The 26,754-nt window shown below is 53.9% G+C and overlaps 5 protein-coding genes across 5 annotated transcripts; 4 read left to right on the top strand and 1 right to left on the bottom strand.

Moving 5' to 3' along the window:
• Positions 1-839: 839 nt before the first annotated feature.
• Positions 840-5,574, top strand: VOLCADRAFT_93725 (uncharacterized protein; the record flags this gene model as incomplete). Its single annotated transcript, XM_002953002.1, has 8 exons — positions 840-1,069; positions 1,355-1,437; positions 1,769-2,045; positions 2,898-2,985; positions 3,075-3,230; positions 4,006-4,140; positions 4,741-4,893; positions 5,215-5,574. The coding sequence occupies 8 exons, from the start codon at positions 840-842 to the stop codon at positions 5,572-5,574; spliced, it is 1,482 nt and encodes a 493-aa protein (XP_002953048.1).
• A 1,789-nt stretch (positions 5,575-7,363) lies between these two features.
• VOLCADRAFT_105761 (uncharacterized protein) lies at positions 7,364-11,739 on the top strand (the record flags this gene model as incomplete). The annotated part of the gene is made up of 8 exons (XM_002953001.1): positions 7,364-7,552; positions 7,739-7,916; positions 8,138-8,202; positions 8,685-8,760; positions 9,018-9,202; positions 9,445-9,591; positions 10,241-10,348; positions 10,961-11,739. The coding sequence occupies 8 exons, from the start codon at positions 7,364-7,366 to the stop codon at positions 11,192-11,194; spliced, it is 1,182 nt and encodes a 393-aa protein (XP_002953047.1). The 3' UTR covers positions 11,195-11,739.
• A 1,379-nt stretch (positions 11,740-13,118) lies between these two features.
• VOLCADRAFT_105760 (uncharacterized protein) lies at positions 13,119-15,649 on the top strand. The gene is made up of 4 exons (XM_002953000.1): positions 13,119-13,392; positions 13,524-13,742; positions 13,858-14,059; positions 14,826-15,649. The coding sequence occupies exons 1-4, from the start codon at positions 13,130-13,132 to the stop codon at positions 15,609-15,611; spliced, it is 1,470 nt and encodes a 489-aa protein (XP_002953046.1). The 5' UTR covers positions 13,119-13,129; the 3' UTR covers positions 15,612-15,649.
• A 455-nt stretch (positions 15,650-16,104) lies between these two features.
• Positions 16,105-18,529, bottom strand: VOLCADRAFT_118240 (uncharacterized protein; the record flags this gene model as incomplete). Its single annotated transcript, XM_002952909.1, has 8 exons — positions 16,105-16,358; positions 16,721-16,771; positions 17,178-17,364; positions 17,776-17,865; positions 17,987-18,030; positions 18,127-18,206; positions 18,300-18,357; positions 18,439-18,529. 8 exons carry the CDS (start codon positions 18,527-18,529, stop codon positions 16,105-16,107), a joined length of 855 nt encoding a protein of 284 aa, XP_002952955.1.
• Positions 18,530-20,252: 1,723 nt separating this feature from the next.
• On the top strand, positions 20,253-26,544 carry VOLCADRAFT_105759 (uncharacterized protein; the record flags this gene model as incomplete). Its single annotated transcript, XM_002952999.1, has 12 exons — positions 20,253-20,384; positions 20,427-20,717; positions 20,975-21,064; positions 21,531-21,600; positions 21,976-22,153; positions 22,512-22,653; positions 23,131-23,441; positions 23,658-23,950; positions 24,226-24,368; positions 24,606-24,715; positions 25,232-25,364; positions 25,702-26,544. The coding sequence occupies 12 exons, from the start codon at positions 20,253-20,255 to the stop codon at positions 25,846-25,848; spliced, it is 2,040 nt and encodes a 679-aa protein (XP_002953045.1). The 3' UTR covers positions 25,849-26,544.
• Between the last annotated feature and the right edge of the window lie 210 nt (positions 26,545-26,754).

Here is a 26,754-nt window from a genome sequence, read left to right as displayed (position 1 = left end):
ATGTTCTGACGCGTGAGGTGTTCGGCACTGCCACTCACGACCCTTGAGCTCTGCTGGGCAGTTAGCTGACGTGATAATACGAGACGGTGTGGCCGGATGCGTTGGATGGAGGGCAGTGGAGATCTGCCCAGCGAACATTATTGCGGGTGTTGATGGTTGGGAATTTATGCGACTTCGCAGCTCGACAGGCTGGCTGGCTAGTGGCGGTTGTGAGGTAAGCCTGTCTGCTTCCTTGAGGTCCTGCGTTCCGATCTGCGGTAAGTGGAGCGCTTGGTGCGTGCGGGTTGTGGGTCTGCGAGTTGGCGCGCCTGCAAGGGGAGTTTGCGGTGCTCGGAGATGTGCTTTACCTCGTTTCCTTCCTATGCGCTCACCTTACCTTGTTTGTTATGTTATGGATTCGCTGTTGCCGTAGTAGTAGGCGATGCCCTGCGTTGGAAATCCTGTGTGTGCGAAGCGAAACTGCGTGGTGATGTTTTCCTACTTCTACCTGTCCGGAAAGGCAAGACCGGGCGAAGACTACAGCGTTGTAAGATCTTCAGGCATTATCCTCCGTTCATCTCTTGCAAGTTTTATAAATTTCGCAAGCCATTATATCGGGCCCAAAGCAGGGATTCCAGTCCCGCCGCCCTGTCGCATGGAACCCCGTACACCGTAACCCGATGCGCAAGGGGCCCGATGTTCCTCCTCATAAGCAAATCCTTTGAGATTTCCACCACTTCCGCGGTTAATATCTGTTATGTAGCAACTGCTACCGTCCTTAACAAACGATCTGACGCTGATTCTTTCCAGGAGCATAGTATTAGAGGCAGCTGACTAGCCAGGAAGAGGAACAGGACAAAATGCTACTGACCCGCTCCTTGGCGCGCGCCCCGCAAATGTCAAAAGGTGCAGCACAACAGGCAGACAATAGCCACACCAGCAGCAGCAACAGCGATGATCCGGTTGCTTCCACAACCCTGGCCGAGCGTCTGGAGGTGGTTTGCAAGCGCTTCCTTCATGACGTGTGCTACTGGACAAACTTCGACAGCGGGGAACCGTTGGAGGCCGCAGATGTAAAGCGCGCTGCCACGTAAGCACCACCTAGGCTTTGGTATGCTCCCTGATGCAATTTCCGGAATGACAAAGGAATGGTGAGGACAAGGCAGCGGCAGCCAGCTGGCGGCCTTCCGAAATGGCTTTGTACCTGCAGGCTTGAGGCATTTTGGAGCTCCCGGGGTCTTGTCGTTGTCGGTTCGTTCTGATGGTTTGCCTGGACGGGCGCATTTTCTTCACGTCGAGTAGTGAAGAGTTGGTATTTTGGAGTACGAGATGCCTTTCGAACAGCAAACATGAGTCGTTGTCATGTCGAATGCAGCGGGTCTATGGTCTTCATGCTGGATGCAGGCGCGGTGGCTAAGCGCGCAAAATGTTCGGGCTTAGGACCGGCTGAAATGACCCGTGGGTCTACCAAGCTCGAATCACCAGCTCCTCTTTTTCCTTGCGGACTCCTCCAGCCTCCCTTAATTTACGTTGCATGATTCTTAACGTCCTCCTCTTCACACGAATGGCTCCCGCTCCCGATAATTTCCTTGCACTTCTGTGTCTGTCGATGCAGCTGCATCTAACACATACGCTTTCTTTTCGTCGTTTTTGCCTCCATCGTATCTCCCTGACTTCTTTGCAGGATCAGACAAGGCCCTTCGCCTATCTGCAACCCACTGTTAAATAATCCAGTAATCCTTTGTTATTGCGGGTTCCTAACTCCACACAGCCGCTCGCCCTGAAACAGAACAAAACAAAACCGACCCCACCGTCCTCTCCAGGCTCTACATGGCTCCCGATGCCACCATCCATGCTGACGGACTCTTCGGCTACCTGGCGCCGCCCACCATGACTGGCCAGGACGCCTTCTTCGACTACGTCGAGCGCGAGCGCGCGGCCTACCAGCCCCTGCTCCTTGAGATCTTGTTGGTGGCAGTGAACGAAGATCAGGACACGGCCTTCGCGCTGTCCATCTTCCACATGAAGAGTGTGGGGCCATGGCTAGGGTCCCAAGCCACCGGCAGGTGTGCGCTCGGGGGCCCAGAGGAGGGAAGGGGAAGGGGAAGGGGAAGGGGAAGGGGATGACGAACCACGAGTGAATGAAGCGAGGGGAAGGGAAAGGGAAAGGGAAAGGGAAAGGGAGGGGAAGGCATTTTTGCTCTTAGCACCCACGAGATTGTGTCCGTGACTTCGCGCCGACTGTCCTCCTGTGTCCCCCTCCACACCCTTTATTAAGGCCGCGCTTAGAATACATACTCGCGTCGATTTGCTAACGGCCATGTGGGGGTGTGTCTCTGGTTGCCAACCTGGTGCTGTCCGGAAAGCCGTGGTACAAGGCACACGGCCTTAATGGGAACCTCTGAGGGCCTTATGCGGCCAATGTTACAGTGTGTTACTTGGGGTCATGCGGTCAGTACCAAGCGGGGATCCTTTTGGTAATCAGATCTATGGTAACCTCTTTCATTCATGTCGCTCATGGATACAGACCATCTACTGAGGATCATGGGTACATAATCAGTATATGTATATCTTATTTTACATGATGTTACATTGTCACGCTTCTCACGTTGAATGGTCAGACAACACAGGCAGGTCAGCTGACGGTGGAGAATGGATGTATTTTGTGTCGGCGTGCTGTTGGTTTGTTGGTTGCATACGGAGTCCCAACCCCGTTGTCGAATCCCGCGGCGGGCGGTTTCCGATTTCCTCAGCAACACCTCCGGACTTCCAAATCTCCTCAACTCCCGGATCCCCTGACTCCCGGGTCGCATAAAGCAAAGCCGATGCTAGGGACAATAGAACAGCGAATACACGAAATCTCAAGACGAAATCTCAAGACCTCCTACCCCTGGACCTGCTCGCACCATACCGTACAGAATATCAGAGGGCGTCCGCATAGACGAACTGCGCTTCGACTCCGAAGCCAAGATAGTGGAGGCGTGGTGCAACCGGCAGCTATTCCAGGTACGGCCATGGCTTGTACGACCACGTACGGCGTGCTGTACGGCTACCCGGGCTCCTAACGGTAGCCCGGTTTCCCGGTTTGCTTTCAGGAGGAGCGCGACGCGCTGCTCCGAGATCCGCAGCACCACCATGCGGCCGGCTTTGATCGTTCCCGGTTGCGGCGGCAGGTTTCGGAGCATGAGGACGGCTCCCACGGTCCCCTAGCACCTCACAAAATGATGCAGCTGGCCAGTGTGTGGGCCGAGGTGGGTCTGTAGTATGTATGTGTGTATGTATGTCGTTACAGGGTAGTTAAGCTTCACCAGCGGCCCCCTTTCCCGAGGCAGTTCCCGAGGCAGTCTGTAGTATGTATGTATGATGTGTGAAACAGGGGGGTGTATCTTCGCCCGTGGCAGCTACCCTGCGAAACCCTGCCTTCCCCGGTATTTCGGGGCACCCTCATCTAGTCACCCTAGTCAACTTCTCAGTGGATCGCTCAGGTTCCGCACCCACCACCAGCATCCAACGGAATCTGCCGGCTCGACAGCGGCCCAACTCCGTTCCTGGTCGGCTTGCAGGTTAACTTTATCCCAGGTCACCACCGTCCATTAACTAGGGGCGCAATGCCTTCCACCTTCGGAAGGACTTTTGACCCTAACGGGTATCGATCCCGGGATCTTCCAGGGGCAATGGTCGCGCCTTACCAGTGGTGCCAAACCCTTGTATAACCGTATATATGTATGTCGGGATCCCAACCCGGTTGGTGAAATGGCAATTGCTAACATGTGTGTCACGGAGCATTTGTTTTGTTAGATTTGGAAAGTATCTTCCAAGAGGAGTTGCATAAACAGAAATATATCTACTAAGGAAAAGCCGTGGGAGTCGAAGCGTTACAACAAACAAACAAGACACATGGCAATACAAAGTAAACAGGCGAGCAGGCAAACAAAAAAATTGTTGAAATAGTAGAAATGTCGCTTCCGGCTTGCCCGATCGGTGTGTGTTTTGTGTGTGCAACTGCACAACCCCCCACAATAACAGCTGTGGAATGTGGCCACTGCCAGCGGCTCTCTGAACCCTGATGTGCTGGACAACCTGATGGAGGAGGACTTCGCGCTGTGCGACCTCCTGGGACTGACTGGGGACGACTCCGAGCACCTGGACCACCCCTTCACGGTGGGTGGGAGAGGGGGGCGGGGGTGGAGGGTGAGTGGAGTGGGGGGGGGGAGAGAGGGAGGGAAGGAGGGAACACGGGGGGTGTTCGGGGGGGAGTTGTGCCTGCACACGTGCAACACACGGCCGGGTTCCCCCCCGGTACATCCCGGCCCCACCACGTCGTAAGAGAGCTCAATCAGTTGGTTAAGGATACCTGCTGCATCCCAGGGCCTTGACGTCTTCGTGCTTCGCTGGCCTGGCTTCAACATTTATAAGGATTAGCGGGTGTTGTAAACTCCTTTCAAATCGCCCCAGAAGTTGGGGCGATTTGAAAGGAGTTAACAACACCCGGGTTTGTGCTGTCAAAACACACGCACTAGGGAGAGACGCAGACGCCGCCGCGACAGCTCCGACTGTTGTGCCGCGCAGCTCAGTTCATTTAAGCATGCACACGCCACGCAGCCGCCTGCCCAATAAATCAGCCTAAGGCCATCCCGTTCGTGGGAGGCCGGGGGCCCCTCAGGCATTTTCGGATGCCCCACCGCATCTGAGGGGACATTGTGGCTTGTAACTTTTTAACTTGTATTATGAATTATCCTTTATGCTTTGGCGACCTCGAAGGCTATTCGAAACCGGGAGGATGCCAAGCGGGTACTACAAGAGTTAACCGATAAGTACGACGTGGACGAGTCTGTCGTACGCATCGCGGCGCGGCATGGCACCAACGCGACATTCACGCACTGGCGCGCTCGACTGGTGCTGCGTACGCCAGCGGTGAGCTACAGCATGACGTGGTGATTGTGTTTCTTACTCCTGTGCTTTGTTACTTACTTCGTTAGATGCTACTGGTTATCGCTTTTGATGTTTGATTCTGCTCCGGTTGCTGTCGTACAAACTGCTGCTATACGCGTGTAAGTTATTTATGGCTGCTAAGGCTGCCTTGCCGGTGATCTGCTGGCGGCGTACGGCAGGCCTTCAATCCCAATTATGGCTTCGGACGCCGGCAGCTGATCAGTCGTTCCATGATGTATCGTTGCACGATTACCGGCAATCTGCCAAACTGCCTAACCGAACCCTCTGCCGCGTGTACGGCAGAGTGTGGCTGCGCGGGAGGCCGCCGCCGCGGACCTCTTCGCGTCCCGGGGCCCGGATCCACTGGTGCCCGCCCGCGGCCAGAACCAGGGCGCCGGCGGCGTCGGCGTCGGCGTCATCGGTTCGTCGTCTTTCAACACCGAGGCGACCGAGCTGTTACTTTTTTCCCCCTGTGGCAAGTTGCAGTGCGTTTACCAGTTCCGGAAGCCGCTCGGCTCGGACCGCAGGGCTGTGCTCGCAGCTCCACCGCCAGCCACCGCAGCAGAAGAGGCCGAAGAGGATGAAGAAGCGGCGGCGGCAACGGCGGCTGCAGAGCCGGGTGGGGAAGGGATGGCGAGGGCGGCGGCGGCTGCTACTTCGTAGTATCACCCCCATGGGTCATCAGAGATAGAGCGGGAGGTAGCGAAAGAGAGATAGATAGCGAATGCCGTCAGCGAGGGCACACACCGCTGCGTGAAGTGAATGTACGAATGTTAATAACGAATGGACGAACGAACGAAGCTCGCATTAATATACTAATCAAGGAATCCGAACGGAGCACCTAAACTAAAACTTACACAGGCGAAAATGTACCATCGCCCGGGGCCGCAAGGGCCGGGGCCTCCTGCAGCGCAGTAATAATGGTGCGGAGGGGTCCCTACGTACCCTTTTTGCTAGGGTAGAAATTTTCGCCATAAGATTGTTGACACTATATTTTCCTGACTGGGAAGAGCTGCATGTTGGCGGCTGGAAGCATGGGACCCGGAATAGCTAGTAGGTGGGGTGCTGGCAGCAAAGGCGTCAAGACATGGTGTGTGCCAGAGTGTAAGAGAGGCAGGACGGGGATTAAATCCGAAACGCAGGCAGATGCAGGGTGAGGGCATGTTGATGCGGAAATAAGAAGCGGGCCGTAAGAGTGTGGCCTGGCCACATGCAACCCATGTTCATCTCTGAAACGCAACGCTTGAATGTGGGGCCCACGGGCAACACAAGTACTCCAGGGACGTGCCGTTTAGGGTGTCTGCTGTGTGGACGTACGTGCGCGTCTCTTCTGTGTATGGTCATACATTCCTGCCGGCAAGAAGGATGGAAATGGACGAGTACATCACTACTTGTATTCGGGTATAGTTGTTTGACTATATTCAAATTTTAAGACGGTACGGCTTGGGTCGAGCTGATACTCTACATTCCCAAGTAAGATGCGCACGTCATGTTGTAGGGCATAGAGAGGCATAGTGGCGGTGTGAGATCAAGCGGGTGGTTCTTGAAACTGCCGTTGAAGGAGCGGTTTGGATTGGTTGAATTGTGTTTGGGGGTTGGCTCGATTAGAACACAGCGGCAGGTAGTAAACGACCAGCAGCAAGAATTGGATTTTGGTTTTGAGGAATATTCTCTTTGCCCTAAAACACCGGATACTCTTCTCCCTGCGTCGTTTGTCTGTCTCTGGCGGTTTAGCGTGCCCACATTGTTTTTCCGATGGCGGCGACATCGGAAGGAGAGAAGCAGCAGCTGTCGCCGTATGGCGCTGATGAGGTGGTGCCGGATGAGACAGATGAGACGTTCAGTCGGTCGTTGTGGTTCACACAGGATTTAGTCCATAATGTTGGTTGACACTGAAGGCTTGTCCCTTTAGCTTCCGTTATGGAACATTATCGTGAACCACATCTGACTATGCAATGAAAGCAAATCATGCGCATGTGTCGACCAGACGCTGCCAAGAGGGATGCTTCTTTGCTTGCGATACCACGAATTCTTGGCTACCTCGCGACAGACTATCCCCGCAGGAGCAAGGAATGGCAGGATTTCTTGCCGGTGCCCATCGAGAACATAACCTCTGATCCGCAGGCCGGCGCTGCTCCTGATCGGCCTCGACCACGCAAGGGTCCCTATAATACTAGGGCTGTTTCCGTTTAGCTCAGAATTTGATTCCTAAGCTGCCACAGGAATTACGAGATGTATCGGTACTAGGAGCGGCACTAACGCAAGGTGGTCACCTTTTTCTGTCTTAAAGGACCTGCTATCTGCTGTGCTCTGCGTGCTACGAGTCCGGAACGGCAACTCAGCGCAGCATCCTTTCTTCCCTAGTTCGCCATTTGCTCAATGCTCGGGAGTTAATTTTATTCACTGCACCCAAAACTGTGTCAATTGCCGGCGCCGGCAACGACGCAATTCAATGTCGGCTAGCGATAGCGACAACGAAGATGACCGACGTCCGGCGCATAATTTAATTGATGATAATAAGGGCCTACATCCGTTGTTTTGGGACGCGCTGCCGGAGGACGCAGAAGAAGACCCTGCCTTTGCTGCGCTGAAAGCTCTTGATGAGGACTTATCGCCGGAGGAAAGAGCCGAAAACTACAAGGTAAATTTGTAAAACAACAAAAGTGTTTCATGGCGTCGCGGCGCCCAATTGCAGTGGAGACCTCCGTGCAAGTCGCCTTGCTCAACCTTCATAGTCACATCCCCCCTCGGGAGTAGTTGAGGGGTTTCAAAATAACTAAAACATCATACGGCAAATGGAAAACCGGGCCCTGGATTCCACCCCCAGACGCAAGGCAACAACAAGCTGCGTCTGGCGCTGTCCGATAAAGCCGACACGGCTGCCCGCCGAACGTTGCTGCGGGAGGCTGTCCAGTGCTATGGCAATGGCCTGGCGGCTAATGTATCCAACCCGCGCCTCAACTCGATTCTCTACGCGAACAGAGCTCACGTTGAGCTGATGCTAGGTGCGTTCTCCGTCATGAACCTGAGAGCCCCAAAATATATAAACATACAATTACACCTGCACAGAGTTCGTGCCAGCACACAGCGGTTGCGGCTTGCCTCGAGTACCCAGCAGTGCTGCAACCCACGCTTTTAGTTTGGTAGGACATCTCCGCCTCCGCCCCTACCTTAACCGCCTTACCTCGACTTGATTTACTCTTGCCATGCCTACGTCTGCATGCAGGGAATTTCCGCAAAGCCCTGGATGACAGCCTGGCCGCGAAGAAGCTGGATCCAGGGAACCTTAAGGTTGGTCAAAGCTGCGGCAGCTAATGACCGTCCAGGTCAACCTTCCGTACTCGTGCCGTACTCGTGCCGTACTATTTTATGGCCGTGTGATTCCCGGGGCGAAGCAGTAGCGAGGCAAGAGGGCAACGTCGTTGGCGCTGCTGGCTAGCTGCGTTTGGCGGCTCCTTGTCATGTTTTATGTAACGTCCACTACACGTAACAGCCAATGATTGAATGAATAAACGAATGGATGGATTGATCAGTCATGTGCTGTGCAAGTGCCCTTTCTAACCGGGGCCTCTTTCTTTTTGGACGTCGGAAGTGAATTCCTTTGCTTCCTGCATCATACCCTTCCCCCGCGGCCCTCGCTGGTGGAGTGCTTCAGGATGGATCTTGCCAGGAACTGTGTTTTTCATTTCCCTCGCGCCCCCCGACTGGCTGTTCCCCGACTGGCTGTTCCCCGACTGGCTGCTCCCCGGTGTACGTCACTGTAACCCCCCCAGGCCCTCTTCCGGGGCGCCAAAGCCGCCCTGAAGCTTGGGCTGTGGGAGCAGTGCCTGCAGCTTTGTGAGGAGGGCCGTGAGTCAGACCCTCAGTCCAAAGAGTTTGACTCCTTGACCAAGGCAAGCTCTTGAGCTCCTCTTGAGATAGCAGTTCTAAAGGGTCCAAAGGGTGGTTCCGGAGCGTTGTAGAAGTTTGCCGCCTCAGGAGGGGCTACCTGCTCGTTTTTTTATCCTTTTGTGACGTCTTGCTTCCTGCCTGCCTGCCTACCTGCCTGCCTGCACCACTCGCAGCACCCCTTGTATAATGGTATCTCCCATCTAACTGTGTGGCAGTTAGGCACGTCCCCACCAACACCGGTGTCCCACCACCATTGCACCCGCAGGAGGCGAGCTCCAAATTGGAGGAGCGGCGGCAGCGGGAGGAGCGCATCGCGGCACAGGCGGAGGCGGAGGCCGCGCCCGCACGTGCCCTGGCTGAAGCGCTGATGACACGAGGACATAAAATGACTCGGCCGCAGGTAGGGGGAAGAGTGGCCAGTAGCGGGGGAGCGAGGTGGAGGCGGAGGACCGGCGGTGGGGGGAGGGGCCGCCCAGACTGCTACTAGGATAGCGCTCATTGTGTCTTGGTGACAGCAGATAAGACAGCAACAACCAGCTGCCCAGCTGCTCGCCACCCCCCGATCGAAGCGCTTCGTGACAGCAGTGCATGATGAACCCCCCCAGCACCCCCCTCCGCCTGCCGCCCGTGCTGCCGCTTCAGGTCAGTTTGGGCTCCCGCACCAAGGCCACACTCAACCCCGACGGCTCGCTGACGTGGCCTGTGCTGCTGATGTATCCGGAGAGCGGTCAGCAGGACGTGGTGGAGGCGTTTGGGGAGGAGGACACCTTCGACGAACACCTGGACCTTGTGAGGGAGTTAGGGAGGGAGGGGGAGGGAGGGAGGGAGGGAGGGAGGCAGGGAGGCAGGGAATGAGCGAGCGGAAAGATTAAGCTAGGGCCGCAGTAGGGGCAAGTGGAATGGATTGTGCACTTGGTTGCGACCAGCTTGGGTTAGGTAGGGCTGGGAAGTTGAACTAGGGACAGGTTTTACCCCTTTAGCAAGGCGGCGGCATTGAGGCGCTTAAAGCGCGTTGGAGGGTCGTGCTGATTGGTGCTGTGAAACAACAGATGTAGACGCTGGATGTCAGAGATGTCATTCGAACCCACGGATCCAGGGTTCCAGGATACAACACCCGAATCGGAACTTGGAACCAGGTATAGATACGCGCGCGATCTGGTCCTGGACAAGTTGCCAGACGCGAACCAGTGGATGGAGTGCCTGCAACTGGGAAGTTGGGGGAGTCTCATGCGCACCTCCGCGTGAACGTGGGATGTAAGGCTTAGAAGTCCAAAAAGGCCTTACGCCTATCAAACATGTGTATAATATACTGATGTAGACGATATTTTGCGTCGTCAACCGCTCCATCCACGGACAGAAGGACGTCCGCTTTACGGCCACTTTGTGTCCCCCGCCCATGTGCCATTGTCCTTTGTGTCTCACACTCATCGTCATTTAGATGTTCGGCCCAGATGCTCCGCCCCTGGAGTGGGACGAGGCGGGTGCCTACTCCCGAGATCGCATCGAGCTGTACTACCTCGCCCATGCTGGCAAGCCGCTCAACATGGTAGGTCGTACTGTTGTACTTGGTCGCCGTACGGGGGTCATCTTTGTAGGCATTTGAGTACACTTCGTTGGCGTTCCGGATGGCTGTTGGAGGTTGTGGAGGGTTGTGGGGTTGAGGGAGAACCGGAAAGGCAGCAGTCGTTTGAAAAGGCGGGGACACCGGGCCTGTGTCAAGTCGGCGAGGTAGACACGTGCGCATATACACACATACACACACATACACACACACATACACACACATACAAACACACACACACACATACACACACATACAAACACACACACACACACACACACAAACACACACACACACACGCGCGCGCGCGCGCGCGCGTGCAGTTGTGAGAAGGGATGCCCACCATCCTTTACACTCTTACAGCCCCTTTCTTCGCCTGCGGCCTCTCTTCATTATTCCCCGGTTCCCCGGTTCCCTCCCTCCCCAGCTGTCTTAAAACTGACTTTGCTGACTGTCTTTTCTCCTCAGTGGGGGCTCGGGCTGCGCCGTCTTGTCGGGCCAGGAGCCTGAGTGCTCACTTACTCACATCGCGTTGCGTTTTATTACCTTCCCTTTCACCATCCTGGACCCACATTCTGCCTATGTTGTCTCACGCAGGACCAGCTGGTTCAGGCGATGCAGGGCCACTGGCCGCAGGGCCTGGATGACGCCGGCGATGGCGGTCCCGAGCGATATGGCAGTCGAGCTGCGCGCATGCGCCGAGTCAACCCGCGTCACACGCTGCGCCAGGTGCTGTGTGCCCAGGATCACGTGGTGGCGGGTGTTCCTCTGTTTCTGGTGGTCGCAAGGGGGACGGCGTACCGGGAGAAGTTTCTGGAGTGCGGCCGGTGATGTCCCCTGGGGGAAGGGAGTGCGTGTGTGTTTGTGTTTGTGTGTGTGTGTGTAGTGATCTGAGCTTAGATGTGGGCATGCGTTACATGGTGTGGCCTGGAGTGGTGTGGTGGGAGAGGAGGTGTGTAGTGAGGGCCTTGAGGTAAGGTTAGATAGTGAAGTGTGAGAGGGGTGCCAGGAAAGGGTGAGATGTGGAGGATTGGGGTTGAAGTCTCCACGCCATCGAGATATATGGATGTATGTATGAAAGGATGTATGTATCGAGGGATGGCCCTATTCCATACATCCGACGGGTCAAATGGTCGGTAACCGGACCCAATCGGTCCGTAGAGTGGGGCCTAGGTAGGGTTACCGAGGAGTTACCGGCCTTTACCCGACCGGTGGGTGACCCTACCGATAGGCTACTTTACCAACCGGTTACCGGCCGTGACAAAACTCGGTTGGCCGTAATGGAATGTAATGGAAAGTGCCTAACCATGCATAAGAATTGCAGAAATTCGCATCCTGAAGAAAGCAACTAGAAATGTAAAGGTTGGATTTTATAGAGTGGGCTGCTATGTATGCCGCTGCAAGCCTGGCGATAAGCTGCTAGTCGATGGCTGGGAGGCATGGAGATCATTCGGATTATCCTTTTGCTTGTCACCAGCAGTCGGTAACAACCCTACCAAACCGGCCGGTAACTGGTCGCTTCGGTACCTGGTCGGTAGGTAGGGTAACCGACATAACGAGCTAACGACCCGGGCACCGACCAATAAGGTTAGCGGTTGGTAAGGTTACCGGTCTTTATCTCAAAATGCCGGTTACCCTACCGAAGCGACCGGTTGGGTTATAGCTAACCGATCGGTTACCGACCCTTTTATGCCATAGGGTGGAGGGAGGGATGTATGCAGGGAGGGAGGGAGGTCAATCTTGCAGCTGATGGGGTATACCGAAGCGCTTTGCTGGGCATCTTCGAGGACGTGCCTGTTTGCATGCGTCGCAATTGACGTAAATATCGCGTCACAAAACTTCCCAACACGTGGAAAAAGGGGTTCCAAAATGTCACAAACCGTTCGAAACGTCATAAACAATTACGAAACGGCCCAACACATCACAACAAATCACGGAGGCGGTGTTCTCTTGGTTGATATAAACCCCGTCGTCATGTTTTCTCCTTATATCTATTCACCTATGAATGCACTGAGAAAAGCACTTGTTGCAAAAGCATGCTATTACCTTGGGTTGCCGGGCATGGATGGATAGTCCGCTGAGCTTGGTGGCGGCGGAGGGGGGCCGGTGAGCGAAAGAAGAGAAGCCTAGGAAAGGGAGCAGCCCGGACTGAGGAGGGAGGAGGCGAGGAGCCAGCAAAAGGGGAGGACAGCAGTACGGCAGTTGCGTGCGGAGAGACATCAGGAATGAACGAGTGGGGGACTCAGCGCGTATATCCCAGATGCTCTCTTTCTTCAGTGTGTCATTGCAAAACACCCGGCGGGCTTGCAGCTCATAACCTCAGAGCAGCGGGGCACTATGGAATGGGGGGATTGAGGGCTTGAACGGCGGAGGAAGGCGGTATGTATACGCCCCGTAGCAAAGTTATCGATGCGGGCCTGGTTGCCGTTTGGCTTTTAAGGTACTTGGTCTGCTCTGGTCTGGCCTAGGTCTGGTGACAGGTAACCCTGGTTTTCTCGCAAAACTCAGAAAACAGGATCGCAGCCGCCTGCGGATTTCCTTTACAGAAATACAGCCAGCAAACAATAGGCCGCTTTTCGATGATTGGGCTACAGGTAGCGGAACGCGAAGCTGCGGACTGCGGACATGGAGAGATGATGGTTGGGTCGTTGGGTTGTTGTCATTGAGGTGTACAACATTCAACATAAGTACATAAGGCCCCGCCCGATTGGCGGCCACTTAGCGCATATTTAACATAACGATTATCTTTAATTGATATATCAGCTCATGATCAGATGTAAGCTGCACGGGAAAGGCAACTCAAGTGCCGTCTTGGGCTGGCGGAAAGCTTCGCTTTTTTTCCGACCCACTGTACCATGCGCGACCAAGGGGCTCTACGATTCATCTGATGGTCGTCCCTTGCAAGCGGGCTATTTGCGCGTGGATGGCGGCCTTCATGACCTTTACTACGAAGTGCATGGCCATGAAGATGGTGCGCCGGCAGTGGTGGTTCACGGCGGCCCAGGTGCAGGCTCCTACCTGAATCACACGTGAGTATCCTATGATAGCCTCACAGCGATTGCTGTGGCTTTACTTGGCGGCGGCGCCGCATGGGACTTGCTGGGAGCTGCAATGCTGCATATGCGCACTAATATATCTTTAAACGATCTTTATAATGCAGGCGATTCTTTGATTTGAATCTCTACAAGGTTGTATTACTCGATCAGCGTGCCTGTGGCCGGTCAACGCCTAGAGGTCGCCTGGTTGGTAATAACACGAATGCGCTTGTCTCCGATTTGGATGCCCTTCGGCAACACCTGTCAATCGACAGATGGCTGCTGTTTGGCGGCTCTTGGGGCGTCGCGCTTTCGCTTGCGTATGCTCTGACCCATCCCCACAGGTAGGGTTCACGTAACTGCTAAGCAACCGATCCATGTCTGTATAAAATATCTCCTGTGCTGCTAGTGATGAAATCTTGACCTTGGATTATAACCTGAGTTCTTCTCTGATCGCAGGGTAACTGCTATGATTTTGCGGGGTGTTTGCGCAATGCGACAGCAAGAGATCGATTGGATGTACGGCGGTGGTGCCGGTGCTCTAAAGCCGTGGGCTTGGCAGCGCTTTCTGGACCATCTAGACCCTGAAGAGCGCAAATTTCCGCTGATGGGTTATTACCGCCGCTTACTTTCGAAAGATGTGTGTGTGCGAGACGCTGCGGTAAGTCGTGACAATAGTTCCTGACATGTTTCCACGACATCCGTCGGTACGTTCCTGCGCTGCTATGTCGCAATGGTCGATCATCCCGTGGTCTCGCTCCTGTCGTGCATGCTATTCATTTCCCATTCGCCACTTCATACCCTAAGTAAACTTCCGTCTCCAGCCAAGCAGTGATGCCTAATACACGCATAGTTCATCCGACGTGGGCTTACTACCCGCAATGCTGAACTAGAATTGTCTTTCGCTCCTATCTGAGCTTGGATGCTGGCATGAAGGCAGACAGTCTTGCAGCATAGCACAATCCCAACCATTGTATGGCGTGCGGTTTCATGCCTACAGTTTTGGGGGTATTTCCATGCCATGCCTCGGCTGTGATGCTTAATACACGCATAGTTCATCCGACGTGGGCTTACTACCCACAATGCTGAACTAGAATTGTCTTTCGCTCCTATCTGAGCCGAGGTACTCATGGTCATGCCTGCCAACGACGTATCTTATCTGGTTTTGTACCAACTCCTGGCGGCCAATGATGCTCATAAGCAAAATAGACAAGCATATGTCCGATGCCCCTTGAGGACAATCTTCTTTGCCCTGACGGCCCAGGAACTCGTTGCACTGAACACGTCAACAGGGTCTTACGTCATTTCATCTAGTGTAAAAGCCTTCATTTCATCTGGTGTCAAAAAGCTATCATCATACCTCAAACCTGCACATGTCCGCCTCTGTGCTCATTTCGCACCTGGAATGTTGCTGTACTTTATTTCAGGCCCAGAGCTGGTTGGAGTGGGAGATGAGCGTCGGCTTCGCCTCCAACAGCCAACTTCTGGACTGGGATGGCGGTCAGTGGAGTTACCAGACCTTTCCCACTCCCTTGACGTCTCGTTCACCACCACGGCCTGCACGACCATCTCCCGCTTCTTCACCGGCACCACATAAACCGATTCTTCACGAGCAAGCGAACATTCATTCAACACCAAGATCAGTCCGTGGCGTGTCGGAACTGAAGAAACAAACGCCATGGTTTACAGCAGGCAAACCTGCTCATTTGCCTGGCGAGCATATGGCAGCCTTGCTCCAGGAGGGCCTGTCCTTCCGAGGGGATCCAAGTATGCCTTCTACGACCGCCCAGGCCATGTTGGAATGCCATTACAGTGTGCACGGCGGATTTCTGCGTGGACGTGGCGCGTCTGTAGCACCCCAGGATCCGCAAATGAATTCAGCTAAGGCTGCTCGCGCTAAGAATATTCCTGTAGCTGCAGCGAGTGACGGCTCACTTACTTTGGGAGGTAGTGGACATGAGTTACCCCTACTTGAGCGTGTACATAATCTGAGTCACATCCCCGCCATTGCGGTGCAAGGGCAGATGGATCTTGTATGTCCAGCAATAACTGCATTTGACCTGCACAACGCATGGCCGGAGCTGCAGCTGCGCTTTGTGCCCGGTGCCGGGCACTCGATGTACGACCCAGCCATTACCCATGAACTTGTGGAGGCCACAGCATTAATGTATGACGTGATGAGGAATGCTCGGGATAATGTTAATGCTCGCTAATCTATGCAATTGTATCATACCTTGTAAACATTGTTTTCAAAAATCACAATTGTCTGGTACGCAATCTGAAATGGATTCTGTGATATGAGCTCGTTACCTGAGGAGGCACAGTCTCAATGGAAAGTCGTTGTCACATTTTACAGCACTGTGGCATTACACCATGTTGAATGGTGATCAGCATGGTGGATTGGCGGTGACAGCTGATTCCTTCACCTCTACGGTTGACACGGAATAGAAGTTAGACTTTAGGCAGAAACAACCACTCCTTAAAATTCCTACGAGGTGGTATATGTATGATAAAATGCCGTCCATATTAGTACGGAACTCAATTAATGACATGGTACGTATGTCGGATTAAGGAAGAGAAACGTATACTTTCCAGTGTACAATCGCAAAGAATCAGCCAACAGACCTTTTAAGTTACATCCCACAAGTCAAACTTATAATTAGCACGTTTTGTCGATGCCACAATATGTGTCGACGCGACACCGTATCATTGTCCAGCCACCTTATCAAACCCCTTCTTAGGTAATCGAGACTTCTCCTTTCGAGCGTCCTTCTCCGCCCTTTCACGCTCGGCCTTCTCAGCCGCCTTTTCCGCACGTCTGCTCACAAGTGGCGCTCGATAGTCTGCCGACTTGACTGCAACTCCAACTGCATGTGGGTCCTGGCCCTCCAAAGCCACGTCCCACTGAACCAGCTCGAATGCGTCATTCCGCTCTTTCCAGCCTTGCAGGTACGATTCGGCTGCAGTGAACAAGAGTAAGCGGGGCAGGAGTGTCACACAGCCAACAACTCAAAGCCACCCGAAATGGAAACCCTCCAGCACTGCCGGATGCTGCATCACAGTAGCTTGGGACTAGCGTCATCAAGGACGCATTCAAGAGCGATCCACCAGTTGGGGTTGGGGTAATAGATTGGTCGGAGCTCGGTTGATGCACCGTTCCACACGCTCAGTCTGGCCGCGGCATAGTGTGAACCAACGTGATGGCCCTCCAGGTTCTCAATCCCTCCTCTGTTTCAGGCTCCCTATCGACCCCACCGACCCCGTTCCACGAAAAGGGTTGACGTGGACACACGAATATTTCTCAGCGCTCCTCCACACCCACCTAGTGTGGCGCTGGAGGCCCCAAGGAAGCGAATGGGCAGCCCGCCGGGTACTGCACGATGTTGGGGTCAGACAGGGAGGGAATTATACGCAAGAAGCAAAGGGTCGACTACTGACCTAAACGAACAGGGAGGGGCGACAGCGCTCCTTGTCCATCCATGAGAGAGAGAGCACTTTGGGTAGCTCTCATCATTTATCCCACCCGAGTGAAAGCGATGTCGTGTTCGAGCTCGCAGTCTGTGTGCACCCAGAAACCGGAACGCAACCAGGTCGGACCCACTCTTACGTACATGTAGCATGCCCATCCCAATACCTAAAGCCTCCATTACCCTCTCGAGATAAACGGCCCCAAACCCACAAGCATCCCGCAATCCCTGTCCGTATCACGATACATGTGCTTCCATAAACCTCCCAGGAAACTAGAATCAGGAAGCGCATTGCGGCCGCGTTGTGCTTACTCCGTTCCACGAAGATTATGGGGCAGCCGGGCCTTAAGACTCGAAGTGCCTCCGTGGTGAAGACCGCACGCTGCTGCTCGCTCATACCCGCCACAGCTCCTAATGAAACCACTGCGTCCACGCTGCCATCCGACGCGAAGCCTAGGTTGGCCGGGGACTGCTGCTTGGCCACGGTGGGCACGGCAGCCTACGGGATCGAGAAAGGAGAATTTCCCAAAACCAACCAACTTCTTTACGAGCACAGTGCGGAGATCCTGTATGATGGTAGCGCTGCAGATGCTGCGGCGGGTAGCAGCGTGATACATCCAGAAGGTCCGACGTGCCGTCGCCGGTCCTAGGATGACGTCAGATAGCGTTAGTCCCAAAGTTAGCATATCAAGCCGACTGAGGTGTCGGTACCCGTACATTTGTCCCTTTCTAAAACTCGCCGTACACAGGGGATTCCGATTGCGTCTGCCTTTCACCGTCAACCCCTCGACACAGGTACGTGCAGAGGGCAAGGGAAGCTGGTCACTCAACCCGGCCGCCCAACTGACCACCAGACTGGCTGCCATCTAGGGACAAGTAGTGTGCGATCACGGCTGGGCCTCTACCGTACCTGCAAGCCGGCCTGCTCTAAAAGCCCTTTGTTGACATTTTCGCCCACCACCGTCACTTGTACCGTGCTTTTAGGGTAATAATAGAGCTCCTGCGGTGCGTCGATAAGCAGCGTGGCAGTTGGCTGCGACGAATACTTGAGAAATTCCTTACCAGTACGACAGAGGCCATCTGCAGAACCTTAGAGGCACCTGAGCTATACCTGCACTTACTCGTGTGCCGCCCTGCAGTTGAATGACTCGTGGGCCGGGCTCCCCTGTGCACAAATTCCGCCGCCGTCGATTTGGGAGATCTGGAGCATGCGAAGAGCATGCGTGCGTGGTTATGCGTTCCTGCCAACCCACCCCCCTACCTTTGGGTACGTAGTTTGTTAGCATAGAAGCTGTGATGTATTCAAGCTGCCCATACAGAGCGAACTTCCATGCTGCAACCCTGCGTGCGCCAGGGACCGGTAGGTAACGGGTGCTCGCACGCAAAGCACGGCATGTCAAATCAAGTAACTCATAATGTTGCAAATTATCTTACCCTCCAACTGCAACGATGGGGAGCGTTGCGGCAATAGTGCCTAGACCGGTTGCATCGGCTGCGTACGACGCAAGATCAGCACGGCGCTATGCCTGGAGTGTTATGAGATGACAATATAGAAACACGCGTAGTTACATACCGCGCAGAGATATCTTTTGCCGGTACCGCGAAGGGACTTGGCCAAAAGCGCGTTGCCGTGAAAGCGGGCAGGGACGTAGAAGCGACATCATAAATCTCGAAATAGATTGCTACAAACTGTTTGTGAATCTGGCGCCTGTGTACAAAATGTCAGTCATGCATCGTACATTTTCCGTTAATCTGGTCGAAAAGGGGACAAGGGATACAATGACATGCAATATCGTAAGCAAAGGTTTGCATGATCTGCGTGTAGTTATGTAATTTGAGAAAGCGTTGAAAGGAATTGGGTCCCAATTACAGTTAGGAAGCCTCAACATATCCCGCACACGCACACACAACCTATACCCTTGGCCTTCTCGGGAGCGCTGGAACTGCATTGGGTTGATTTTACTGGCGCTGCCGGACGGATAGTCGCTTCTGGTCAGAGCGGCGTTGTGTAGGGAGTACAGGCGCAATGCCGGTAGCCGCACGCACAGGAGCGTCCTACTGCCATGCCTTGCAATACCAGTAAACATGTCGAAAGGACGCACTTCAGACAATATCCGGCATAGGCACGCGCCCATACGCGTATACACACGAAGGTGGAACACGGGAGAACTGTGGCTCTCTCACGCCCCTCTACCATGGGATGCGTTCCATGCATGGATAGCGGAAAAACAGCGTGATGCCCGGCCGACGGACTGCACTGCCGAGGGACTCACCTGGACAGAGGTGGCCCTCTCGTTTTGCGCACGAATTGCGTAGACCTTCATTTCACACGCTTATTATTAGCAAACCACCTCGGCTGTAAGGTGTGGCCCGTCTGTTAGTTGCTATGGAAGTCTACGGTTGAGTGTCTACGAGGCGCCATGCACGGGACAAGCTGGCTCAGATTGGTGTCGATCCGCTGTAAAGTGCAAACATTCTCACGCTACTCGTTAAGCCGCCCTAAGTGGGCTCGTCGGCTGAGTCCCGGCACAGGACCTCCCCGAGCTCCTTTCCCCTTTCCCCTTCACCGGCCACAGGGCTCCGATTCTTCCATATCCGCCAACTAGATGATTGTCATCGTTTTGATAGGTTTTACAACTCCCATCGAGAGCCGATGCGCTGATAGGATGCGTCATGTTGCTTAGGCCTGAGGGTATCTGTTGCACGCGAACTCTGTTCGGGTCATGCGGATGTTTGGTACCATTCTAAACTTTATTTCGGTTGCCGAGAATGACAGAATGGATGGATGGATGGGTAGATGGATTGCTACAAGCTTCATGAACTTGTACGGTCCAGATGAACCCGAAAGTACATGAGCTGCTTTGATTTGAACAAAGATGAAAACTGGAAAAGGAAAGAGGAAAGAAAGGCTGGACTCTCGCACGGCTACCAGCTACATACGACAGGCGTCAGACTATTCATTGTTCAGGTTGATTTTTCAGCGTCCCTAATTCGCTATGTAGTCCTTGGGATAAGCTCCATTGCATCTTGCAATCAAGCAGAAGCCTCGACTTCGATTTTTCGGTGTACGAATAGCATGTCCATGCAACGATTGTACAACTGCAAACCCACGCTACGAATTTTGGACGTTTTTGAGGGACATGTAGCTGTAGGCATATATAAAGCCCGCACAGCACAATAAGAGTATCTTGTGACCTGGCAATTTAATACAACCTATCCTTTCGTGTGGCTACTTAACTTCTAACAAATTAATACTAGGCACCGCTTAGCACCACCATTAGGCCAGCTGCAATTTTTAATATCATTTCGGCTTCTTAAGAGTCCTCTTTTACTGCTACTTGTTTTTACCTTGGCCTCCGTCACCTTCTCTATTTGAAACCCTTAGCGATGTGCGGAATTGTAGGCTATTACACCTATAATGTTCGTAAAGATCTACAGTTTGTGCTTGACTGCCTTTTTAACGGCCTAAAAAGGCTAGAATACCGCGGATATGACTCTGCCGGTGTTGCCTTCGACGTTGTGGACGCGTATCCCCTCGCACAACACAACAATGATGGCCAGGATGTCATATCAGAGGAGAACGGTGTGTTTGAGTCCACCGGGCCCCTGATCGTGAAGGAAGTGGGAAAAGTTGACGCGTTGGAACGTATGACCTACGATATCGTGGCACGCGACCAGTTGGACCTGAAACGGCAGTTCCGCAGCCAGGTCGGCATTGCGCATACGCGTTGGGCGACACATGGCCCGCCGTCGGCAGTGAACAGCCACCCCATCCCGTCGGATCCAGAAGGACAGTTTGTCGTGGTACACAATGGCATTATTACAAACTATAATCTCCTCAAGGCCTTTCTGGTGAGGGCGCTGGGATATCGCCACGCGACGCAGTACGGCGTGTTCCCTCGCTTTGTGCCGTACTTGCGCATAACCCTGTGAAGTCCCTCCACAGCATCACGACAGCACAGGCCGCATGCTGCTGCACGTTCCATCAGCCAAAGTTGCTCAGCTTTGGCTCATGAATCACTATTACTGAACCTGTTCAGCTTTACGCAGCGGCCAACTGTATTGTAATGGTGAAGGACCGGTTATCACGCTTCCGGTGTTACACGCAGATTAAGCATGGTGAGGTCTTCAACACGGAGACGGACACGGAGGTGATTCCAAAGCTCTGCAAGTTCGTCTACGACCGGCTGGCGGAGAAGGTCCCCTTTCCCAAGGTATTCACCTCGCCACGTTTGCTAATTCGGAGGCCATGGTCTGTTCGCACCTATCATCTTCATGATGTAGTACTTAAGAAATACCTACTTGGGGTATGATCTGCTGGGTCATAGTGCCCTTTGCGTGAGCGCTACGGGCCTGGTTAAGCTGCTGGCACAACTGAGGTCAAACAGCCGCTGACCCCAACTCGTTTGAGATCTCCGCTGACCACATCCTTGCCAATCCATTAGGATTAGGGTTTGGTAGATTGCTGACCCACATTGGCGATTGCTGACCCACATCGCGGCCCTCTTGCTGACCCACATTCCGACCTTTTGTGGACCAAAACCATGACATGCTTGATGATTCTTTGCTGTGGGCAGACCAGAGCGTGTTTATCCCGCTTGCTTATCCCGCTGCTGTAATCTTAATAGCCGTGCATTTCGTATGCCAATCCATGTACCCATGCAGCTCGTGATGGAGGTTTTGAAAAAGCTGGAAGGCGCATATGCAGTGCTGGTTAAAAGCACACACTACCCAGGTGGGCCATCCGGGCCCGTCCTGGCCCAGGCGAGACCGGCTATTCACGTGGTCATGCACACTGGCTTTGTCACTGCAGCCATCGAACATATTCGCCCGACCTGATATTGCTGCTAGTTATCCCAGCCAGTCGAAGGTTCTTAAATTGATGGAGCGTGAAGCAGCGGCGTCATTATATCTGGAAGCGTTCTCGCATTCTACCCATTAGCATCCGCCGTGTCCTGCATTAGATTATCGACTATCGTTATCAACGGACTAAGATTGATAACCATTGCCCATGCGGACACTAGCAGCACAACCCTTACAACCCAACCCGCAGCCACGTCCTGTCACCCAAACAGCACGACCTTACAACTTTCGGTCCTTGCCTTCACAGGGGAGCTGGTAGCCTGCAAGCGCGGCAGCCCAATGATCCTAGGCATTAAGGAGGAGCCGGGGGCACGTCGCACCTCGTTCAGCCGCTTGCACGACGCTGCTGACACCAAGTGGCGTCACGAGGCCATCGAGTGCTTCATCGCGTCCGATGCCAGCGCAGTCATCGAGCACACGAAGCGGTGCGTGTGGTGCCTTGCAGACGGGGCATGTGTTAGGATTTTTCAGTTAAATACATGAAGTTGCCTTGATCCTGGGAAAGGACGCTTAGGTTGGCTTTGAACCTCTACCACCGTCTACAATTGCTTCGAGGTGTGGCTCAATTGTCCTGGCTCAGCCTTTTGTCGCCGTCCTGACCTCACCGATTGAATCCACTTAAGAGGGTAGTTCCCATCATTGCAATGCAGCAGAGCCTGCGGCTCCTCCCACCCTCAAGTATTGCTTTCGAATTTTGGTGACCGCCACTATTCACATCTCGTCAAAAATGATAGACGACCTTTTAACGTGCGTCGCCACTGCCGCCCGTCTGCCCGCATGCAGGGTCATCGTGCTGGAGGACAACGACGTCCTGCATCTGTGCAGTGGGGGCTATGGTATCTACAACACGGGCGGTGACGACGTGGAGGAGGCCGTGCCTCGCGTGTTGCTGACTTTGCAGATGGAAGTGGAGCAGATTATGAAGGTAAGGTGGCTCCATGGGAAGGCGCACATGCATTTTGTAGGTGCCACTTGGCTCGTGCCTCCTGGTTGGTTGCGTTTACAGGCATGTATGTACTTCTTGTATGCAACACAGCCACCGAGCCTCTATTAAAATTAAATGGCATAGGTAATCTAGGCGGAAAAATAATGGACAGTCGCTGTGGGTAATTTACAGGCCTTACTTATCTAGCAGCCGGCGCAGACTGCCGGCACCAGCTGTCGACTGCCTGGCATTGTCACCGACTGCGTCTCATCAGGCACGAACACACGAGTTGTATCCTGAAGGCAGAAAACTATGGGTTAGTCATAAACCGACTTGGTGCGCTGTCACGCTTTCGTGCAATCCCTGTTCCCGGCTGCTGTGGTATGATGACCTTCCCGGCCCTCCCGCTGCGATGGCGCTTCATCACCAACGCGGGTATCCCTTTTTCTTCAACAATGACGACGACGACACCTCCAGGGCGGCTACGACCACTTCATGCAAAAGGAGATTCACGAGCAGCCGGAGTCGCTGCTGCAGACCATGCGTGGTCGGGTGCAGTTCCAGCGGCCTGCTGTGGGCAATCCGTACCTCAACCAGCGTATCAAGCTGGGCGGCTTGGCGGAACACGGCGCCACCATCAGGCGCTGCCGGCGGATCCTGTTAGTGGCGTGCGGCACTTCCTTCCACGCGTGTCTGGCGGCGCGCCAAACGCTGGAGGAGATGTGTGAGGTGCCGGTCTCCCTGGAGCTGGCGAGCGACTTCCTGGACCGCCGCGGTCCCATCTTCAGGTGCGTGGGTGCGGATTTGAAAGGCGTGAAAACTGAGAGTTCTGCGCTCTGCTGTTCCGAATTTAATCTGGGGTTCTGCTATCAGATCTTAAAAATGGTGGTTGCGAGGTTCGGCTGGTGTGACTGCAGAAGCGCGCTGTTTGGGACATTACGAAATAGAAGTTACGTGTGGCACGCCCTATCTATAAGTGGTGCCTAAATAATGCCTTCCTGCAGGGATGATACGTGCATGTTCTTGTCGCAAAGCGGTGAGACGGCCGACACGTTGCGCGCCCTGGAGTATGCTAAGGCGCACGGTGCTTTGTGTGTGGGTGTCACCAACACGGTGGGCAGCGCCATCTCCCGCATGACGCACTGCGGCGTGCACCTCAACGCCGGCTACGAAATCGGTGTGGCGTCCACCAAGGCCTACACCTCGCAGATCATTGTCATCACGATGATGGCGCTGCAGCTGGCGGAGGATTCGATCAGCAAGCGCGAGCGACGGGACACCATAATTGACGAACTGGGTAAGATATTTATTCGAGGCAACCTTTAAAAGCTCATGTCTATGCCCGATGCGTTCTCTTTTTGCTTGCTAACTCCCTTCACTCATGTACCTCTTATTAACATACGGCACCAAGAGAGCCTTGGCGTAATCCTGAATACGACCTTCTGCACAAAGGCAAGGGTGGGCTGCTAGGAGCTGTAAACTGTTTAGGGAATGGAGAATACCCAAGTTGCATCTTTCATGGTCTCCTTGCTACGTATTTTTGTATTTGGTAAACCTGAGCTGTTCCCGCAGGCCAGCTGCCCGGCAAGGTCCGCCGTGTGCTGATGCTCGACAGCGCCATGCGAGAGCTGGCGGAGCAACTGCGCTCGGTCAACAGCTTACTGTTCTTCGGGCGAGGCTACAACTACGCCACCGTGCTGGAAGCTGCGCTCAAGGCAGGTGGCGCGAGAGGCGGTTGCTCTGCGTGTGCTTTGTGGGGATGAGGTTCAACGTGCCGCGTGTCACGCGTTGTTGCAATATGCTTTGCTACGCTACGTTGTCCTGCGCTCCGGGGCCCAATCTAGTGTTGGAAGGAACGTCGTGACTCAAATTCCCATACCAATCATTAACTCTTTTTAATTAACGGTTCGGCCGAATCACATTGACACCATAACGCCCTCGTAACGCCGCAGGTCAAGGAGGTGGCTTTGATCCACAGCGAGGGCATGCTGGCTGGGGAGATGAAGCATGGGCCGCTTGCGCTGGTTGATAAGCACATGCCCATCGTAGTTGTCGCGACACGGTGGGTCAATCTTTATTGCTATCCTACGCGAGCATTAGGATGTTGAGTGGGAAAAGCCGCGGCTGGCGGTTCTTACATGCACTATGCAAAATTTAATGACTGGTCCAACCAGGCACGGGCACGATATGGAGTAGGGTGTCACGTCATATGTGCGCATTCGCTAGAGCGATCAGGGTTATGCGGCGTCCTGCTGCAGCTTAGTACCGACTGGCCGTCATGCGCACAGAATGGTGTTAGGTGTCGCTGCGTGCGCATCTTGGCCAAGATCGCTAGTACACTTTTGGCTAACCCCGTAACGGCAACCCATAACGTATTTTGCATATTCTTGCGCCCAGTTGGCCGGCTGACTTTGGTCCTGCCAGTCCCTACTTTCCCTCGTCGTTGATCCCGTCCTATGAACCTTCCAGGCACACTATATCGCGCATTAGCATATGTGGTGTGTTTGGAGCCGTGTATCCTATTATTAAATCATTACACCCTTAATACTGATGTTCAAATGTTCAAATGGATTCGCAGCGACGGCATGCTTAAGAAGATGGAGAGCGTCATCCAGCAGCTGCTCGCACGTTCTGCGCAGCTGTACATCCTGTGCAATGAAAACGACGAGAGTATGAAACAGTACGAAGAGAAGGGTTGCAAGCTCATCCAGGTGGGATTGGAACCATGTCAGACTTTATTTGGGTTTGTTTTTTCTTCTACTGGTTCTGCCTGATGCGCTGCTTACTTAGCCCACGCACGTCCACATGTCCACGTCTGTCCACTGCCCGTGAGGAGACGGAACCAGATCTACGGTGGTTTCTACGCAAGACCGTGCCCTGCCCTGATACCACCCAACGCTGGCTTTGACGACTGGTCATCTTCTGCATCGTAACACTGCCGCTGCTGGGCAGTTACGACCTGCCCTCGCAACTTCCTGGTACTCAATTCACAGTGCTGAAGTCCTTACTTTTGCTTGTGGCTGCCCCTGCCTCTGTTACTTGCTGCAGGTCCCACAGACGGTAGACTGCTTGCAGCCGGTCATCAACATCGTACCGCTCCAGCTGCTGTCCTACCACCTCACCGTATTGCGCGGCTTTAACGTGGACCAACCGAGAAACCTGGCCAAGAGCGTCACCGTCTCGGAGGAGCACTGAGCAGCTCTCGAGGGGGGGAGTCTGGCTCCGGTGCATAGAAATATGAAATGCCAGTGGCAGTGCGGCTTACCAGTATGTGCCAGTGGTATTGCAGATTGCACACAGCAGAGCCATTGGCTGGCAGAGTAAGCGGCGTGCGCTGGCACGCCCTGTCAAGACATGGAAATGCATGATGCGCATCATTGGGCATTTGGCCGCGATGTGAAACCTTCTCGTATTTGCACGACTTATGCTGCGGTACGGCGTAGTGGTGCCATTGCAATATTATGCACGAAAAACACATATGGGTCGGTGTAAGTTGGGCGGGCATGAGAGTGTGCTATGGGAACGCGGTTGCGTTCTGGGAGGCATAGACTCGCTACGTGGCCGTCCTAGCCAGAGCATGCAGGACTGGCTTGCGACGGACTTAATTTAGACTTGAGCGTTATGATAGATCTAGAGCTTGACAAAAGGATGGTAAAGCGACGCCATGTTACATAAAGCTGAACTATGACTGTCATGATAAGCTGAGAACTATTAAGGGCCGTTAAAGGCGTCTGCGGGGATGTGTCTTTTATATGTGTATGGATATGTACAGTTTTCAAATGCCCTTAGACGTCTGACACAGGGTTTTGGTGCGAGCGGGAGAGTGCATGCCAAAGCACTGTATTTGTCATGAGCTGCGCAGACCGCTTAATGTTACACCTTTGGGTCTTGCACCCCTATTTCGGTGTGAGGGTCGTACAGTCATATGGGCGCAGTAGGCTAAGAAGGCTCCGAAACCTGCGCTAACACGACTGCGTACGTGTGGGTGCTTGCCTTGCGCAAGGGCGCTTATGATTGAGACACCAGCTCTGTAGCCCATGCTAATTCATCGTTTGTATCACTGCTGCGAGAATGTGTGATTGCAGGAGGAGTTGACCCCGG

The sequence above is a fragment of the Volvox carteri genome, assembly GCF_000143455.1.
Source record: "Volvox carteri f. nagariensis unplaced genomic scaffold VOLCAscaffold_33, whole genome shotgun sequence".
Taxonomy (NCBI): domain Eukaryota; kingdom Viridiplantae; phylum Chlorophyta; class Chlorophyceae; order Chlamydomonadales; family Volvocaceae; genus Volvox; species Volvox carteri.
Note: the sequence above shows the minus strand (reverse complement) of the source record. Positions and strands in the feature narration are given on the sequence as shown.

What these genes read in the sequence shown, in the direction of transcription:
- VOLCADRAFT_105760 (XM_002953000.1), top strand. Translation starts at nt 13,130, where the DNA reads ATGATCAGATGTAAGCTGCACGGGAAAGGCAACTCAAGTGCCGTCTTG. An exon ending in GGCTCCTACCTGAATCACAC is followed by an intron (nt 13,393 to 13,523) that starts GTGAGTATCCTA and finishes TTTATAATGCAG; the next exon opens with GCGATTCTTTGATTTGAATC. An exon ending in GCTCTGACCCATCCCCACAG is followed by an intron (nt 13,743 to 13,857) that starts GTAGGGTTCACG and finishes CTCTGATCGCAG; the next exon opens with GGTAACTGCTATGATTTTGC.